Source organism: Rutidosis leptorrhynchoides, chromosome 1, assembly GCF_046630445.1.
Source record: "Rutidosis leptorrhynchoides isolate AG116_Rl617_1_P2 chromosome 1, CSIRO_AGI_Rlap_v1, whole genome shotgun sequence".
In the NCBI taxonomy this organism is placed as follows: domain Eukaryota; kingdom Viridiplantae; phylum Streptophyta; class Magnoliopsida; order Asterales; family Asteraceae; genus Rutidosis; species Rutidosis leptorrhynchoides.
Window position 1 is genome coordinate 362,180,904 of NC_092333.1, and position 17,570 is coordinate 362,198,473.

The 17,570-nt window shown below is 38.3% G+C and overlaps 2 protein-coding genes across 4 annotated transcripts; one reads left to right on the top strand and one right to left on the bottom strand.

The window, feature by feature from the left end:
• Positions 1 to 6,964: 6,964 nt before the first annotated feature.
• Positions 6,965 to 17,026, bottom strand: LOC139870903 (uncharacterized). 3 transcript variants are annotated; one of them, XR_011766621.1, is made up of 7 exons: positions 16,878 to 17,026; positions 8,716 to 8,968; positions 8,323 to 8,447; positions 8,165 to 8,252; positions 7,971 to 8,090; positions 7,748 to 7,902; positions 6,965 to 7,599 (listed from the first exon to the last, which is right to left on the bottom strand). XR_011766621.1 is itself a non-coding variant. In XM_071858668.1 (6 exons), the coding sequence occupies exons 1-4, from the start codon at positions 16,968 to 16,970 to the stop codon at positions 8,060 to 8,062; spliced, it is 465 nt and encodes a 154-aa protein (XP_071714769.1). In that variant the 5' UTR covers positions 16,971 to 17,026; the 3' UTR covers positions 6,965 to 7,653; positions 7,748 to 7,902; positions 7,971 to 8,059. The 3 variants fall into 3 exon arrangements, 1 of the variants encoding a protein (XP_071714769.1); XR_011766620.1 differs by having other exon boundaries at positions 6,965 to 7,653; XM_071858668.1 differs by lacking the exon at positions 8,323 to 8,447 and having other exon boundaries at positions 6,965 to 7,653.
• LOC139886567 (uncharacterized) lies at positions 11,604 to 15,520 on the top strand. Its single transcript, XM_071870413.1, has 2 exons — positions 11,604 to 12,662; positions 15,394 to 15,520. The coding sequence occupies exon 1, from the start codon at positions 11,634 to 11,636 to the stop codon at positions 12,636 to 12,638; it is 1,005 nt and encodes a 334-aa protein (XP_071726514.1). The 5' UTR covers positions 11,604 to 11,633; the 3' UTR covers positions 12,639 to 12,662; positions 15,394 to 15,520.
• Positions 17,027 to 17,570: the final 544 nt, after the last annotated feature.

Consider the following 17,570-nt stretch of genomic DNA (forward strand, 5'->3'; position numbering starts at 1 on the left):
AAAGTGATAACTTCAAACTCCAGACCGCTCCTAATACAATCTTCGGCGTTCTTCTCCGGGTACTAGGTTTCCCGCACGAAGTTAAAGACCTTGAGAGTATGACTAATATCGTACAAGAGAGAGAAAGAAGTGAATTGAAGTGTGTGTTGGAATGAATGACAAAGACCCTTTAAATAAGCTTGAAATTTACCTGCAAACGGCTGGCAGGCCTTTTGGCAGGCCGTTTGCAGGGGCCGTTTGCCAGGCTAGGCCATTTGACGTGCCCGTTTGATCTGCGTGTGTGGCAGGCCATTTGTAAGCCAGGCAGGCTGTTTGGCAGCCCGTTTCGCAAGCCATTTGGCTTGCTGATTTGCCGGATCATAACTTGATTTCTTGTCTTTCACCGTTTTCGCTCTAGAATCTTCATTTTAGCTCCGATTTACTTGATTCTTCTTGAACCGTCTTCGTAATCACTTGTTCTTTAATTTTAATCGATGAAGCAGGTATTTTGGCGATAAAGTTTGGAACTTTATTATTTTTGGGCCTTAATACCGGGGTGAAAACGTGACTTTTTAGCCGATATCACACATTATGATTCCTGAATCAATACTACATCAAGAGCTTCACTTATTCTGAGATTTTGAAACCAATTGAGATTTTTTCCTACATTATTATCGGAACATAGGCTCCTAACATTATACGACATTATCTTCATAAGAAAAAGGAACTTACGAGAAAGATGGGGGTATATCACTGGGGGGTTGTCACCCCAATGAAGACCAAGCGTTGCACCAAAATTTTTCAAACCTACGCTTGTAGAGGAAGACTGAGAATGAGATTTGGTAGGTTTAGCATTCCTGCTTGTTATTGAAACCGATGGTTGTTTTGAACCTGTTGCCTTTGCTCTTGCCATCCTTTTGAAGTGAAGAATGCGGGATGATGCTTTGTAATTAGCCATTGTATTTAGGATAAAGTCACGATTCAAATGATGTGATTGGTTTGATCTTTTACTATAGGGTTTGAGGATAGACGATTGAGGGTTACAGGAAGTAGGAAACGATGCTTTGTGAGTGGTGGATTTATGTTTAGAGACGGGCTTCGACTTAGAGCTTGAAGGATGATTTTGATGATTGGTTGGTTGGGAATTGGATTGAGTGTTAGGAACATATTTACGACTATGAGTGGGCAGGGATTAGATTATATTGTCAATAGGATCAGAACGTGACGGAAGGGCTTAGGAGAACCGAACTGGGCCTGGGAATGACATTAGGCTTTAGACAGATTTTGATGAGGATCAGATTTATTGGTATTAGTTTGAGGGTTTGATTCAGCTACATGATTAGAGTGATGCTCGTGAGACTCTCTGTTTGAATTACTTCGTGAGGAGTGTGGGGTCGAATGAGGGACAGGAATGGGAGGGGTATTGAATAGATTGATGATCCTAATAGTTATTGAAACGTATCTAATTGGTTCAAAAATGGGCTGGTTTCGAACACACATCATTGATTTAATGGGCTAGAAGTGGGGAAGAGGGATTGGGCCGTTGATTGGGCTGTTTGAAAGCATGTGGGTTTGAAGAGTTTGATGAGCTGGGTTCCTTGATATCATTTTTCAATGAGTGAGATATTGGTTGGGATATAACTGGGCTGGGCTTATTACGGGCTTTGGTATCTTAGCATATTGGGCTCGGTTTAAGAGGTGGGCTAGAGACAGAACAATTTGAGTGATGGTTAAGGTTTTGTTGTGAATCTGATTTTTCATCTTTCTCAAGATTGATATGTGGGCCCTCTATGACACAACTCTTCAATTGCTCAGTAGGGTTTTGGTTCTTTGGGGAAACGTGATATCAGCCACCTTTTTCACCTGGATATTGACACAATTATTAAGGCAGCTGGAATTGCAATTAAAGTTATCACCAGTACCGAAACATTTTAAACCTTGATCTTCTGATGGACCTTTCGTCTTTCCAACCGGAATTTCTGTTTTTGATATCGACTCCTCATCTGAACCTTCATCTTCTTCTGATTTTACGTTTGACTGCCACTCATCATCTGACTCTTCATCATCTAGATCAAGTTCAAAAGAGTCTCGCACGTCATCTGAGACTCTAACGTAAAAGACAGTAGACTTGATCTTAACTTTGACTGTACCTTGGATTGGATTCGAACCATGAACCTTTATGAGACATTTTTCCGCGATTAGATTTTAGTTGTGATTATCGAATGAATAGTTTTTTGTATCTAATATAGGACCCCACCATTCTTCTATTTTCTTGAACGTGGATTCCTTCCAATATGGCGGAAGAATACCATCTATATTGATCCATACTAACCGACATGACATGATTTGATTATCCTCCCATCTCTTGAGATTTTGGACTTTTTTTATTATGATGCTCTTCTTCCAGAATATTGTTGACTGCATTTTCCGACTCAAAGATAATCATTAAATCTAGGCCACCCATATACTTTATAAAGAAGTTTTTTAATCCTTCCTCTTCGCAAAGCTCATGGATTTGCTCTAAAATATCTATGGTGGCCATATTACCTATTAGGGCTCTTTTGAACATATCCACATAACAAGGATCTTCTTCAATGTTAATAATTCTTCCTGCAAAAGCTTATTGATCTGCAATGATGTGTATATTGATCAGATTGAGGGATATGTGGTTTTAAGTTAGGTTTCTGAGGGATGGGAGTGTTGGTGTTATGGGCTTTTGAAAAGGAATGATTAGGATTGCTATTTTCATTTGCGTAGCTGGTGTTCTGGTAGGACTTGGTTGTGGATTTTGGGATGTAGGAGGGTTTGGGATTTTGCGGAGGGTTATGGTCCTATTGATGTGAGTTTGTGATGTGATGCTAAGTAGGGTTAGGGTTTCGATGATTGTTAAGGTGAAGATTATTTTTTGGGAGTGCAGGGTAGTTTTCATTGTAGTGTTTGGAATTAGAGGTAAGAACCACATCGTTAAAACGTCTTCCATCTTGATAAGAGTTTCTTCTGGAGATATCATATCTATTGTATTCATCGGAGTTGTGGTGGTTTCCAACCCTAATATTATTGATCGGCCGACTGGTGTTGTTTTTTGCAACGTAAACTCTCAAATACGAATTCCCCACTTGAGTGTTGCTTAGTTTGATTGCAAACGATTCCGGATTATAGTTGTTATCATAACAAACGAAGCCAAATCTCCTGCCATCAGCTAGTGTTTTCTTAGCCATGTAGATATCAGAAACATTATCTTGACTTTTGAAAAACCTCCATAGATCCGCTACAACCCAGGATAATGGAAAATTAAAAAACAAAAACGAGATTGCCTTGCTTCCGGTGGACTTGGAGTACTAATACCTGTAGCCATAACCGTCACTTCCTCCATTCGCCGCCGCCGTGCTCCTCGAGTAGCCATGAACTGCATCTCTCTCCCAGAAAATTCTCACTCTCTCTCTAAAATTATTCTCTCTCATTCTCTCTCTCCGAAATTCTCTCTCAAAATTTTGACTTTTGTGAACTACATTTTGATTATGTGTTTTAGGGTTTAGTTTCATTTGTTGATTTCAAAATGATGTTGTTCATAAAGAGTTAGTTGAAGCAGAACAAGAAGACTACCTCCTACACGCTACTAAACGGTGATATTTAATGCTTTGGGTCACCTAATACAAGACTCCATCGATATTGAATTTATCTTGCCATTTCTTCTTTATTGATTAGGGTTTTCGTTTGGTACTATTATTGGGGATATTGGTTACATACTGAGGCTTTTTAGAAAACTTGTACTCAGTTGTTTTTTATCCTCATTATCTTATTGTGATGTATGTAATATATTTTCTTATTACCCTCATTAATTACTTTTTTAAAGGCTATTGTCGGGGCATCACATGCGTTCATTTACTACGCATGCACATACTTTCGGGTGGAAACCTGACTCGCACTTTAGAGACCTGATCCATGAAAAGATACTGACATGTGGATCGAGCCGAATCCTTGATGTGGGTTGGTAAAACCTCTCTAGAGACTTGTTAGGAGAGAGGGATGGAACCCCTTACCTCTACCCTTCCAATACACAAGGTAATTGGGTTAATTAGTTAATAGAGCTTAATTACTTAATTAGTTATTATATTTCACTAAATAGAGCTTTATGTTAACAATAGTTATCTTAAACTATTTATGACGATTTTGATAATTTGAAACAAATTAGTTGACAATTATAATTTTTTTTTTAGTTATATATTAGGTCGAGATAAAATAGTTATTTTTATTAAATCAGTCAATTTATTCAACACAAAATGGAATAACATTGATTATTCATCAATTATTGCATATAATCGTTCTTACATTTACAGAAACAAGAGGAGAACAATGGTAACCAGAATAGACATGATCTTCAAAAACTTATGACACCCATTTCATTAACAAGGTTTTTCTTCTCTCCGTACACATGAGAACCCCACTATCCCTTTCTAACTCCAACCACCACTTTCAAAATCCAACACCCATTTCAAATCCCAACTACCGCCACTTTCAAAATTCAGCCACCATTAATCCCACCCATAACGTCTCTTTTAACGCCAGAGCTTCAAATTCCAGTGACGGTGGCAACTTCAACCTCCATAATTCATTTTCTCCTCTGATTTCCAGTGTCTCGATCAGGCCAGAGATACGGGTGCCGTTTTCGGCAACGAAGATGTTCGTATGGGGAGTACGATCTTTGTCGGACGGCTGGAAAAAACCATTACAAGGCTTATGATAGAAAGCATGTTCGCGTTGGCCGATTTCAAGTTTTGGCAAGGAAGGAGATACACTTTTGTGTCTTTCGTTGATGAATCTGCAACCTCCTCTGATGTCTCTACTCTTAACGGGCTACCCAATTTCGGTCGACCTATTTATGTGGGTTAGCCGACTCGTCGAGCTCCTATTTTCGTTGCGGACAAGCCAAGTATTTCGACATCCTCCAAGCTCCGGTGTAGCCTTTCACCCAATCCCTCTGTTTCTGGATAGCTTGAGGTAAGTGTTTTGATGGTGGATGATTATCCCCTTTCTGAGGTTAAACTTACTGCGTTCCTGCTTAAACATTCAGTTTTGGTAAAGCATATATGTAAGGTTGGTGTGTATGGTTGCGTGCTTGTGTGTAACGATCTAGATAACTACTTTAAGCTGTTGAGTGTCAAACCTGTTGGCTTTGTGCATATCTCACCTTTTTCGTCAATCGCCGGAAAATATTTCCGGTTTGATTGGGTTGAGATGAAGGGAGTTCCGCCCACGTACGTTTCAGCCGATAGTGCCAAGAGGGTGGCTGGTCGTCTGGGTGATGTTTTATCGGTAGCCAAGTCGTCTTCTGAGCTTGGTAATCTCGGTTCTTTATTTGCATTTATAAAATGTTCTCACGTCAAACATATCCATGAGATGGTGGAGGCGGATTTAGATGACTCTGTGTGGTCTCAAGGTCGTTTGTTTGGGTTAACTAATTAGGGCATTTGGTTGATGTCCATTCGTTCATTGATGACGGTTTCTCAAATGAAGTGTTGGGGAATGTAAATCGTAATATCACAGTTGAGTCTTTTTCGAATGTTGATAACAATGAACTTCCCGATGGTACATTGATGGTGGATGCGGAACCTATTCATGATCTCCAGAATTGGTTAATCATGGTGGAAGACGGTACGGGGGTGGTGGATGCGATTATGATGGCTTCGGGATGTTTCAATTTTCGTGAGGAGCCTGTTGATTTGAATAAGTTAAAGGTATGGATATCGAGGGAGTGAAGGAGACGCAGGGTAAGGCGTCGGTTGTTGACAAGGGCAAAAAGACTTGTGAAGACGTTGGGTTTTTAGTAAATCGTATTCGATTGAGTTGGTTAATCAAAAGCTTAACCAGTTAGGTCCAGGCCCTGTATATAAAAAAAAAAGACGACTAACGAAAATTTTGTCACCGGTTGCCGGTGATGGAACTAATTGTGAACTCCTTGATAATTTGGCCAAAGTTGCTACTGAGAATAGTGAGGGTCGGAAACTTTGTATTTGTGCGAATAAAAATTGTAAAGATTTTTGTAGGGGATGACACGTGCATGCTAGCAAGTTTCCAGTAAACGGTGGAAAGAAGCTTGAAATGAAGGGTGATTTAAAGAAAAAAAGGCAAGGTAAAAAAAAGAGTTTAAAGGTTGGAGAGTTTTGTTTGCATCACTCTAGCGATGAAGATGAAGCCGGGGTTGCTACTTGTGGGAAACCAAAAGATACACATATCTTAGAGAATTGTAAGTGAAAGCGCTTGGGTTCAGGGTCATATAGGGTGTTAGATGGTGAAGGCTTCTTTGACGAAATAGGAATGGTGGTTTGAATTCGGATGGGGTCGAAATTGAATCAACGTTTGCATTTAAAGCTAAGGTGGTTAATGGTCTCAACAACGATAAAGTTAATCCTTGATTTGTAGGGCATTGGTTCGCTTTTGTTTAGATGTTTGCTTAGTTTAGTTTTCTTCGTTTGTATTTTCGTTTTGTTTCATCTCGTAGAGATCCGGGACTAGTTAGCGTTTCTTGGTTGTCTTGTATAGGTTATGTGTGCTGTCTTCGAGCCTCGGTCGTGAATGTTAGTTATGTTTCTTTGTTTTCTTGTCTCTCTTCGAGATCAAGATTTGTTTAAAAGTTTTCATTTCTTTGCCAAAAAAATAAAGTAAATAAATAAAAAAATCGTTCTTACCCATAATGTCATATATATCCATCCATCTAGAACTTAATGGAACAAAAAAAAGGTAAACGTCCACATAGTCACATATCTTTAGGCTGAATTAATAGTTTTAGAATAGTATTTGTTTATTTATTTTTTTCAAGAAAATAAATATTTTACAAGTATAACCTCTAAGGTTTGTTTACAGTAGAGATAGATAATCTATTTACAATTTAAAGAACTTTTATATTGAGCAAGTAATATTGATATGATAATTTAATCAAACAATTATTAATTATTCAAGTCAAATATAGGATAAACAAGGAAGGTATCTAACCGCGCATTGCAGCAGTAGAGTTTTGACTGTTTGGTGGTTGATTGATGTTGGATATCAGTAGATATGCGAAAGTTTATGATTACACATACAGTTAGTTATGGTCTTACTAATATAGATAGTTACACACGGCTGTTTGTGCTACAAACTAAAAGAACAAAAGTTCAAACCTAACATCGATAGTTACACACAGACTAAAAGAATGAACTTAACATCGAGGATCTTCGTAGCTGAGGTTTAGTCTTTGTTTTTTTCGCGATGTTTTCTTTGGCATCCTGGAATAGTGATCTTTTGGTTGAGGTGTTTGGTTGGTGCTCGTTTTGTTTGTTTGGAGTTTATGGAATAGGTGTTTGAATGGGGGTGTGTTGTGTTTTGGTTGTTTGAATGGGTTAGTGGTTGGTGGTGTGATTTGGTTATTTTTTTTTGTGGTTGTTGGGTTTGGTGTTTCGGGTGGTATTTTTTGGTGTAGAATGAATTCTGGTACTCCGTAATCATTGTCACTAAATTTGAATTGTACGATGTGTTTAGTTCCTTGTAATTGGCTGATCGGGGGTGGGATTTCTCGTTTGTCATCATGACCCATTGTGGTTACCAGGGTTTTGCAATCTGTTCCAACCAAGTCGTTTGCAGCATCTGAGAAAAAGGTAAATATCGTTGTTCCTGTTTTGTCAGAGAATGCTCCAATACCTTGGAGCAGTAGTTGTTTGGTTAAAAGTTAATTAGTTAGAGTTTCTAATTGGGCATATATATATAATATCTATTGGATATGTTAGCTCTTTACCTGGTGATGTATTCTCCTTTCGTGTCATGTTTTCTGCAGTAGAGGTCAGGTAGATTTCCTCTAAGTACTTTTCGACATAATGGGCAGCCATAGTAAAACCAATCTTTGTTTGTCAAGATGTATCCAATCGTTCCTTCACGGGTGTACAACCTTCCCTGTTATTGTGGGTGTTAGTTCTGTTATTTAGTTTTGTGTTAAGTGTTGTGTTATTTTGTGTTTGTACCTGTTGCGTGATAAGGTCGTATTCCATTAGTTCGGCGAGGCTTGGCTGGTGTTCTTCTTAATCTTCCTGGTGCATTCTGTTGGCTATGATCAGGGGCTTTTTTCAACTTTTTCTCGGTAGCTGTTCATTAGTATGTAGGTTAATAGTGTTATCGTTTGTTGTAAGAATATAGTCGTTTGTTAAAAAGTGCTTACAGATCTATTGACTGGTGGAATTCGTCGATGTCGGAGTTGAAAAAGTAGTGGGTTCCTGATGTTCCGGATAGTTGGAGATTTCCATTATCTGCGATGTTGGTTTGTATAGATGTTATTGATTAGGTATATAAAAATGATTTAGTGTAAATGTAACTTACATGTATTGTCTTTTACCCAGCATGCTGTAACTGCAATTATAACTGGTGGTGGTAGGGCATTGTAGGTTTCCATGTCGAAATTTATGGCCATTTCGTTCCATATTGTTAATTGTATAGGTGTTTCGCTGTTCAAAAATATATGACAACTAAACACGAATTAAATAATGAGGAATAGATAATATTTCTGTTTTCGTAATAGTTGTTGTTTAGGTTTCTTAATTGAGATTCATGATGTCTATTACACGACGATGCAAGATTTCCTGGCGTGCGCTTTCCCTTTGAGTTCTTCGATGTCCCCGATTCTTTGTATGCATCTTATGTAATCTTTTTTTTTTTTTGTCAGTATTAGTATTCATATCATATAACTTTTACTATTTAGGGTGGAAGTTGTACCTGTGATCGTTGAGAGTTGCAGGCTGCTATGATGGGTGAATTCGAAATGTTCTCTTGGGAAGCCTTCGGTGGGTATGCCTTCGAATGTTAGTTGTTCGCCAATTGAAATGCATGTAATATTTGAGACTGCTTTGTCATATTGGTTTACCGGCTCGCATATGAAGTTGGATAGTCGATAGGCTGAGTTGAGTTGCAAAAGGTTTGTGAAGTGTCTTTTTTGGCTATAATCTGCTATTGCTTGGATGGTGTTGCCCTGTAGAATAGATTAGTTGCGTTATACATGTAAATTTATAAATTTGTGAAAGTTGGAAGTACCTCGTAGATATTTTGAAGGCCTAATTTCCAGTTTTGTAATTATAAGTACTTCATTCTGTTCCAGATAAAAAGTAATTTTATATTCTTTTTTGAATGTTACTCTTTTATTTAATCCTCAAGTATATGGTATTTGACCTTTTTCTTCCCTACCTAAAATGACACATCGTTTGACTGGGAAAAACGACATCCAACATCTCCTACCTTCTCTTCCTAAATACCACCTTCCTAATTTTCCCCCAAGTTAAACCCTTCTTCTCCAAATTAATCACAATAGTAAGAAAATAAAAGTATAAAGAACTTAAAAAAATTATACTTCTGAGTTCTGATCTTAAATTAACAAAAATACCAATTATTTGGTTGATATGACTATGGTATGTTTGTGCAGGACAGCAGCCCATTGTATGATCTCTTTGAGCTGTAACCTAAACCCACGACTTCATCATCATCTTAAATCAAAATTCATCATCACCAAGGATGAATTGGACCTTCCTTCATTAGTTGATCGCATCTAGTCATCTCAAATCGCTATCTTTCGAGTTCACTTGCTTCGATTTTGCTTTTGTAGGTATAATCATGAAAACTTAGTTATCTGAGATCCGTCAGTTTTGCGTCAACGCTCGTCAAACTTTTCTTTCTCAACCTATTATTCTCAACCTTCGTGCCCCATCAGAATCTGTGGTAAGATTTCAGATTTAGTTTTTTTTTTCTTTTTTCTTTTTTTAGAAATATGATCGTGATCTGAATTAAGGCTAGTGGTGATTTGGGTCCTTTTATTTAAGTGTTTGTTTTATAAATCAATCAATCGACAGTTCGTTAGATCTGTTTACCGACCTCCATTTCAATCATCATCAAAAAACCCTAAAACCTAATTTCAACTTGCTCAATTTCATTCCTTGCTTAGATCTGCCCCCAATTTCCCCCACCTTCATCTCAAGAAAAGGGTTACTTCACAGATATGAAACGATTACGAGATGACGTATTCAGCAACTCTCAAATTAAGCGACCGTTTGGTTCTTCACGCGCTGAATCGTATGTTTTAGTTTTTTAGTTTAATCTTTATTGTGCTATTCTATTTGAAATACTCTTTTATCATGTCAAACATACCGACATCCCCTTTTACACCAAAAGCATCGAACAACCAATCCCAGTCGAAACAATCTTTCTTTGCTGATAACAAGCATATCCGATATCAGCCTATCAATCAGGGTATTTGGGTTAAAATTGATCATAATAAGCAAAACTCACCTTCAAAAAACCCTAACCCTAATTACAATAACCAGCAGAATCCAACCCACCTTGTCCGATCCAAATCTGGTCTCAATCATCACTCGACAAGGTTAAACTCATCCTACAATCAATTATACAACAACTTCAAAATACGGGAATCAGCCACCAACCTTATCAATCGTTATGGCAAGCCTTTTCCAGATGCGAATAATTCTAAAACAAATCAATTGCCAAAACCGATCGACAAGTCTAGAATTACTTCATACCTCTTCCACAACTTTCCCGAACACTGGTGTTCAACGGACTTATGGGATGTTTTCAAAAAATATGGCAATATCCACGAGGTTTACATCCCCAGGAAGACCTTAAAAAACGGAAGGAAGTTTGGTTTTGTTAGATTCTTAGACGTTCCAGATTACCACAAAGATTCTCTTGCGAGGAGACTAAGTCTCATTGTTGCGGGTGACAATTTACTCAAAGTATACAAGGCCCGTGATCCCGAAGGAAAGAAACAAGCTCCACAGCCTAACAATGCAAAATCGGGTTCTAGGAACAATGTTAAGGTTGCATTTAACTCACCTGTAGACAAAAGGAATTTCAAAGAAGTGGTCCTAAACAAGCAGGCTACAAACTACGGCATCCCCTCGATTAAGGTAAATTCTAATGATGATCTTATCCAAATACTTGGTCAAGCGGTTATTGCCAAAGTTAAAGATCTTGAATTCCTTGAATATTTTAATGAAATATGTGAAAGTGAAAACCTTGGTGGGTTTACTATCAAATACCTGGGCGGGCATGATCTAATGCTTATATTTGAGGAACCCAACCCGGCCCTAGACTTGATTAACAATTCGGAACACCCATTATGGAAATGGCTTGAAGATATAAACCCATGGGATCCCGAAATTTACAAAACCTCTGGTAGACTTGTTTATGTTAACATATTCGGGGTACCTATTACTTGTTGGTTAGAATCCACATTCATTGACATAGCAAAAAATTGGGGCGAGGTAATTGAAACGTTTAATTGCTCTATAACCAATGAGAACAACCAAGATTTATCGCATGGCTCGGTAATTATCAAAACAAACAATTTCTCACCGATAAACGGCCAAGTTATTATCAACCCCGGTGACGTCAATCAATCTAAGGCTTACATCATTGAAGTTCAAAACTTTTCTATGTTTAACACTTATGGTGATATCGATAATTCGTCGAATTGGGATGATGAAATTCTTTCGGACGATCACATTTCTGACGAAGAGTCCCACTTGGATTGTGAAAATCGAGTTGAAGGAAACGCTGAAAAGACCACCCGTAACAACAACCACGACCCCACGCCTCCTCACCAAACCTCCTCTAATTCCTCTAAACGAATGGATACTCGTCCCTTTAATAATAATGCCGATAACCAATCTCTCCAATCTCCTAGCATATCGAAACCCATCAACCACTTTGACACCACAAACCCTCACACCCATAATCCTTCCAATCCCGAAACTGTTTTAAATAATACTAGCTCTACAAAAGAAACTAGCCCAACGAATGAAACTGATCCAATTGAACCACCTCCTATTCCTGATTTTAATACAGCAAGGCCATATAATACCACCTCATATCAACCAAAACCAAAAACCATCCCTTTGGAGTCCACTGTAATCACGCAGCCCATTACCACCAATACCCCCCCAAGCCCACCAAGACAGGATACCCTTGCAATCCCGCAGCCCAACACTGTTATTAACGGCCCATCGAATCATGTAAATGATACCCCTGTTACACCTAGCCACATCTCGGGTAAATCTAATATGGACAGCTCACCTCAACACATTCTAACAAATGATTTATGCTCACCAATAGTGACACAAGAACATGCAGATTCTGTTCCCGAAACCCTCCCTCACCATACCACAAACGACACCCCCTGTACTACCCCTTTAAACCCTCAATCCAACTCTCCATTAAATTTTATGCCTGCCCCTAACGCTACACAACAAACAAATTCCGATCCTTTCAACCTCGAACCTTTACTTTATACGGGTAAAGAAATTTCTAAAAAGAGAAAAATTTCTAGCACCATCGCCAAACCTATCATTAAGTCAAAAAACACCTCTCAAAACCCAGATTTTAAAAGAGCTAGATCCAATATGCTTTACATCAAACATCTAGCTAGAAGTGGCCAAAAGCTTAGAATCTCTCAACTGGCTAAACGTTGTAAGTCCTCGTCTAACGGTGGTGGTAGCACATCCTACTTCTCGAAGGGATCTCATATGAACATGGTACATAACAAAAAGACTAAAAAGACAGGTTCTACCTCTAGCAAAAGCTTGGATACGTTCGAATTCGGGAAAAGCATCGGGATTCGTCGCAACAACCCATGAATCCACCTCCGTCACATCGATTCTGTAAGTTTTTTCTCATGTGTACGATTTCTCTTAATATTCGGGGTATTGGACAAACGGGTAAAATAAGCTGGCTTAAACGTATTTGCTATAAAGAAAAACCATCAATTCTAGGCCTCCAGGAAACCAAATGCGGCCAAACACGTGACAACATCATTGAATCTTTCTGGGGTAATTCTGATTTTAAATTCGTCCAAAAGGATTCGGATGGTGCTTCCGGAGGTATCCTAACTATTTGGGATACTAATATCTTTTCGTTCAACTATGCTATTGAGGGTGAATTCTTTCTTGCAATTTGTGGCACGTGGGCGGGTCATGACTCTGAAATTGCCTTCATTAATGTTTATGGCCCCCATTCCCATTCAAAAAAACTTAGACTTTGGAGCGAACTCTCATCCCTTACTAACTCCCTTAATATCCCACACATTGTTTTTGGTGACTTCAACGAAGTAAGAAACAAAACAGAACGCATGAACACAGAGTATAATCAAAATTGGGCAAATAATTTTAATAACTTTATAAATAACTCTGGATTAATTGATCTTCCTTTAGGCGGTAAAAGGTTCACAAGGATTTGTGAAAAAACAATGAAGTTTAGTAAACTTGACCGATTCCTCATTTCCGATGGCATCTTCACTATCTGGCCCAACACATCCTCCAAAACTCTTGATCGGGACCTTTCTGACCACTGTCCCATTATCCTAAGAAATAACCTCCTCGATTCTGGCCCTAAGCCAATACGTGTCTTTGACACATGGCTAGATTTAAAAGATGCCGACACCATCATAGAAAAGGCTTGGTTGATCCCAATTAGTGGGAATAGGCCTGACTGCATTTTCCGTAACAAACTAAAAAACGTTAAATTAGAACTTAAAAAACATAGTAATCAACTTGATAACTTAGACTCCCAAATACATGATCATCTTACTGAATGTAATAATTGGGAACAAACCGCCGAAACTAGACCTTTATCCGAAACTGAAAAACAAAAATGGATCGATGAAAAAATGCATCACATCGTCAAAGAAAAAAAGAAAACAAACATGCTTAAACAAAAATCTAGAATCAAATGGGCGCTTGAGGGTGATGAAAATTCGAAATACTTTCATAACTATATCAAAAGAAGAACAAGTAAAAACAACATCCACGGGCTTTCAATTAATGGTACATGGACTGAAGATCCTAATCTAATAAAACAAGAAGCATATTCCTATTTTAACAACATCTTCCGATCCAAACACTTACGTGACGAATGCCCTTTCGATCATGTTTCACATCTTGAATACATTTCTTCCTTGGACAATCAACTCCTAGAAGCTAAATTTAACGAAAAAGAAATATGGGAAGCCATATGTAATTGCGATAGCTCTAAAGCTCCTGGGCCGGACGGTTTCAACATGAGATTCTTTAAAAAACATTGGGAACTGATTAAAACCGACCTCATTAAATCTCTAGATTGGTTCTGGGAAAACTCAGAAATCTCCAAAGGATGTAATGCATCTTTCTTCACATTAGTCCCGAAAAAACCCAACCCAATCGGATTAAATGAATATCGCCCAATCTGTCTAATTGGTAGCTACTATAAAATTCTCACCAAAATACTCTCCAATCGCCTTGCCATGGTCATTCATAAAATCATTGGTAGTGAACAAACAGCTTTCCTCAAAGGTCGAAATATCCTAGATAGTGTCCTAATTGCAAACGAAATAATTGATGAATTAAAACGTAAAAAACAAAAAGGTTTAATCTTTAAAGTTGACTTCGAAAAGGCATTTGACTGCATTGAGTGGGACTTTCTATTTAAAACCATGCACTTCATGGGTTTTGGTCCAAAATGGATTGGTTTCATTCGGGCATGCCTTTGGTCATCATCTATTTCTGTACTAATCAATGGCTCTCCCACCAAAGAATTTTCCCCTGAAAGGGGAATTCGACAAGGTGACCCCATTTCGCCATTCCTGTTCATCATTGTTGCTGAAGGTCTTAACATACTTGTCAAAAGAGCATTAGCCAATGGTCATTTGCAAGGATTAAAGATCGGACATGACAATCTCAATATTACACACCTCCAATATGCTGATGATACAATCTTCTTCGGCGAATGGAATAAAAGAAACGCCAAATATATCTCCAAACTACTAAAATGTTTTGAAAATATTTCAGGCCTCAAAGTTAACTTCCGTAAAAGCAAACTTTACGGTATAGGTACATCTACGACCGAAACCGAACAAATGGCTTGCTACATGAACTGCTCTGCGGGTCATACCCCGTTCTCCTATCTTGGACTTCCTATTGGTGTACCCACATCTCACGCCTCCTCGTGGCAGCCGATCGTTGAGAAATTCGACAAAAGGCTTTCAGATTGGGCTGCTAAATCTATTTCTTTCGGAGGTCGACTTACGACCATCAAATCAATTCTTAGTAGTATCCCATTATACTACTTCTCCTTATTTCATGCACCATCCGCTATCCTTAAGGTACTTGAATCTAAAAGACGGAAATTCTTCTGGGGAGGATCTTCAAACGATAATAAAATTAATTGGATCAAATGGGACCAAATAATTTTGCCATACGATTGTGGGGGTTTAAACGTGGGGTCCCTCTTTGCTAAAAACATATCACTACTTTGTAAATGGTGGTGGCGTTTTAAAAACGAAGATAATGCATTATGGGTAAAAATAATCAAAAGCATTTATGGGCCGGGGGGAGGGTTGGATACTAACTTTTTATGCAGGAACATTTCAGGTCGCACCATTTGGAAAGAGATTATTAAAGCTGGAAAAGTTGCTGACAATATAGGCACAACCTTCACATCCTCGATTTCAAAGCGCATAGGAAATGGCACATCAATAAGCTTCTGGCATGATATATGGATCGGATCTGAGTGCTTAAAAGATACATTTCATAGACTATTCATGTTGGAATCCCGCAAAGAAGCAACTGTTGCTGATAGAATAATGAACGTTAACTCTACCTCGATCGGTAATTGGGATTGGTCCCGCCCTCCTAGTGGTCGTGCAAAGGATTATCTCACGGAGCTCAACAACCTAATAACATCTGTTATTATTTCAGATCGCCCCGACTCATGGAAATGTTCCCTTGACACATCCGGCATCTACACTTCAGCAGCACTGTCAAATCTGATCAATAAGCTTAAATACGGCACAAACTCTAGAAACCTTTCACTACCTCAAAACAAATTCGTTCCACAAAAGATATTCATTTTCTCATGGAGGGCCGTTCAACAAAAAATCCCGGTTAGAAGCGAACTCGATAAAAAAGGAATTGACCTTCACACCATCTTATGTCCCTTATGTGAGCACCAAATTGAAACCATTGATCACGCGTTGTTAAATTGTCAAAAAGTATCTTCAATATGGATACAATTTCTCGATTGGTGGAATCAAAACAACATAAGTATCTCTAACATCAATGATGCCATCATCTCGGATCAAGGCATATCACATAATTCCATTGGTTCTTCAATATGGCAAGCTGCTAAATGGATTGCGTGCTACATTATTTGGAAACATAGGAACTTAAAGATTTTTTCCGGAAAAATATGGAACCCCGCTGTGATAATCTCTGAGATCCAATCTCAAAGCTTTAGCTGGATCTCAAATCGTTCACGGAAGAAAACACCTATCGATTGGCATCAATGGCTACTCAACCCGTCATTTTACGTGTCACCTCCTTCAAACCGCATAGGCGTCGGTTAACATAACTTAATTCAAATCGGGATGGTTTCGTTATTCTATATAGCCTATGTGGGTTAGATTAAATGGGTTGGTTGTGTGTCAACTTTGTAGTCGCTTGATCGGCACGGTTGTCCCCTCCTTCCCCGCTTGTTTTTCTTTTACGCAAGTTCGTCCCTCGTAGTGTTATCTAGTTTACGTCTCCCCCGATCATAAGTTCAGATAATTATTCCATATTTTCTCAGCTGATCCGTTTCGTTTATAGCATTGTATAAAAGCATATAGGGACTTGTATTGTAATATTCCATATAATAATAATAATATCTTTGCTTTTCAAAAAAAAAGGACAGCAGCCCATTTTGTTAGAATTAAAGGTTCTACATCGTGTCGTTTGTGTGATTAGAATAACAACTATTTTTTTCTAACCTGATTTTCAATTACCCATATTAGAACCTTTAATATATACATATCAGGCTACACTATTATAGTTTAGATGGTATTTATATTTATGCCATATACTTACATATATGTCGATTAAGAGGATGCAGAAACCAATGGGCTTCGTGTTTCTTGCTCGCTTCATTACCCAGTGCCTGTAGGCCAAAACTTCGATCATCTTTTGTCGATCTCCTGGATGAAGGGATGAGATTGGGACCAATTCAAATTGTTGTTCCATCCTGCAACAGTTGTTAGAAAGCAAATATTATTAGTTAAATACATATATGAATATATATAGGTGCATAGTACCTGCTCGTTTAATATGCTTTGCAAAAAGTCTTTGTACACTATATTTTTGGTGACGTTAGGGTTCTTTTTTCGTCCTTTTTATGAGGACTTTTAGACCATGGGGAGTAGTTGCTCTTGACAGAGCAACATATAGTTGAGCATGACTGAAAACGAGTTTTGGAAGGTAGATTCCTATTTTATTCAATGATTGCCCTTGACTTTTGTTTATCGTCATGGCGTAGGATATTTTGACAGGTTGTTGGACTCTTTTGAAAATATAGGGTAAGACATTGTCCGTGTGTAATAAGTTTATTCTTGGGAGGTGAACTTTCTGGCCGACTTTGGTTCCAGTGATGATTTCGGCCTCAATATGTCGCGCTAACAATTGCGTTATTATCATCCGTGTTCCATTATAGAGACTGCCAGCTATGTTCAAGTTTTGTAATAATATTATCAGGACGCCAAATTTGAGTGTGAGCACATGCGGAGG

Coding starts and splice junctions, on each gene's coding strand:
- LOC139886567 (XM_071870413.1), top strand. CDS start 11,634: ATGGATACTCGTCCCTTTAATAATAATGCCGATAACCAATCTCTCCAA.
- LOC139870903 (XM_071858668.1), bottom strand. CDS start 16,970: ATGATCGAAGTTTTGGCCTACAGGCACTGGGTAATGAAGCGAGCAAGA. Junction 8,969..16,877: donor TCCTCTTAATCGACATATAT/GTAAGTATATGG, acceptor TCTATTCTACAG/GGCAACACCATCCAAGCAAT. Junction 8,091..8,164: donor TTCCACCAGTCAATAGATCT/GTAAGCACTTTT, acceptor ACTAATGAACAG/CTACCGAGAAAAAGTTGAAA.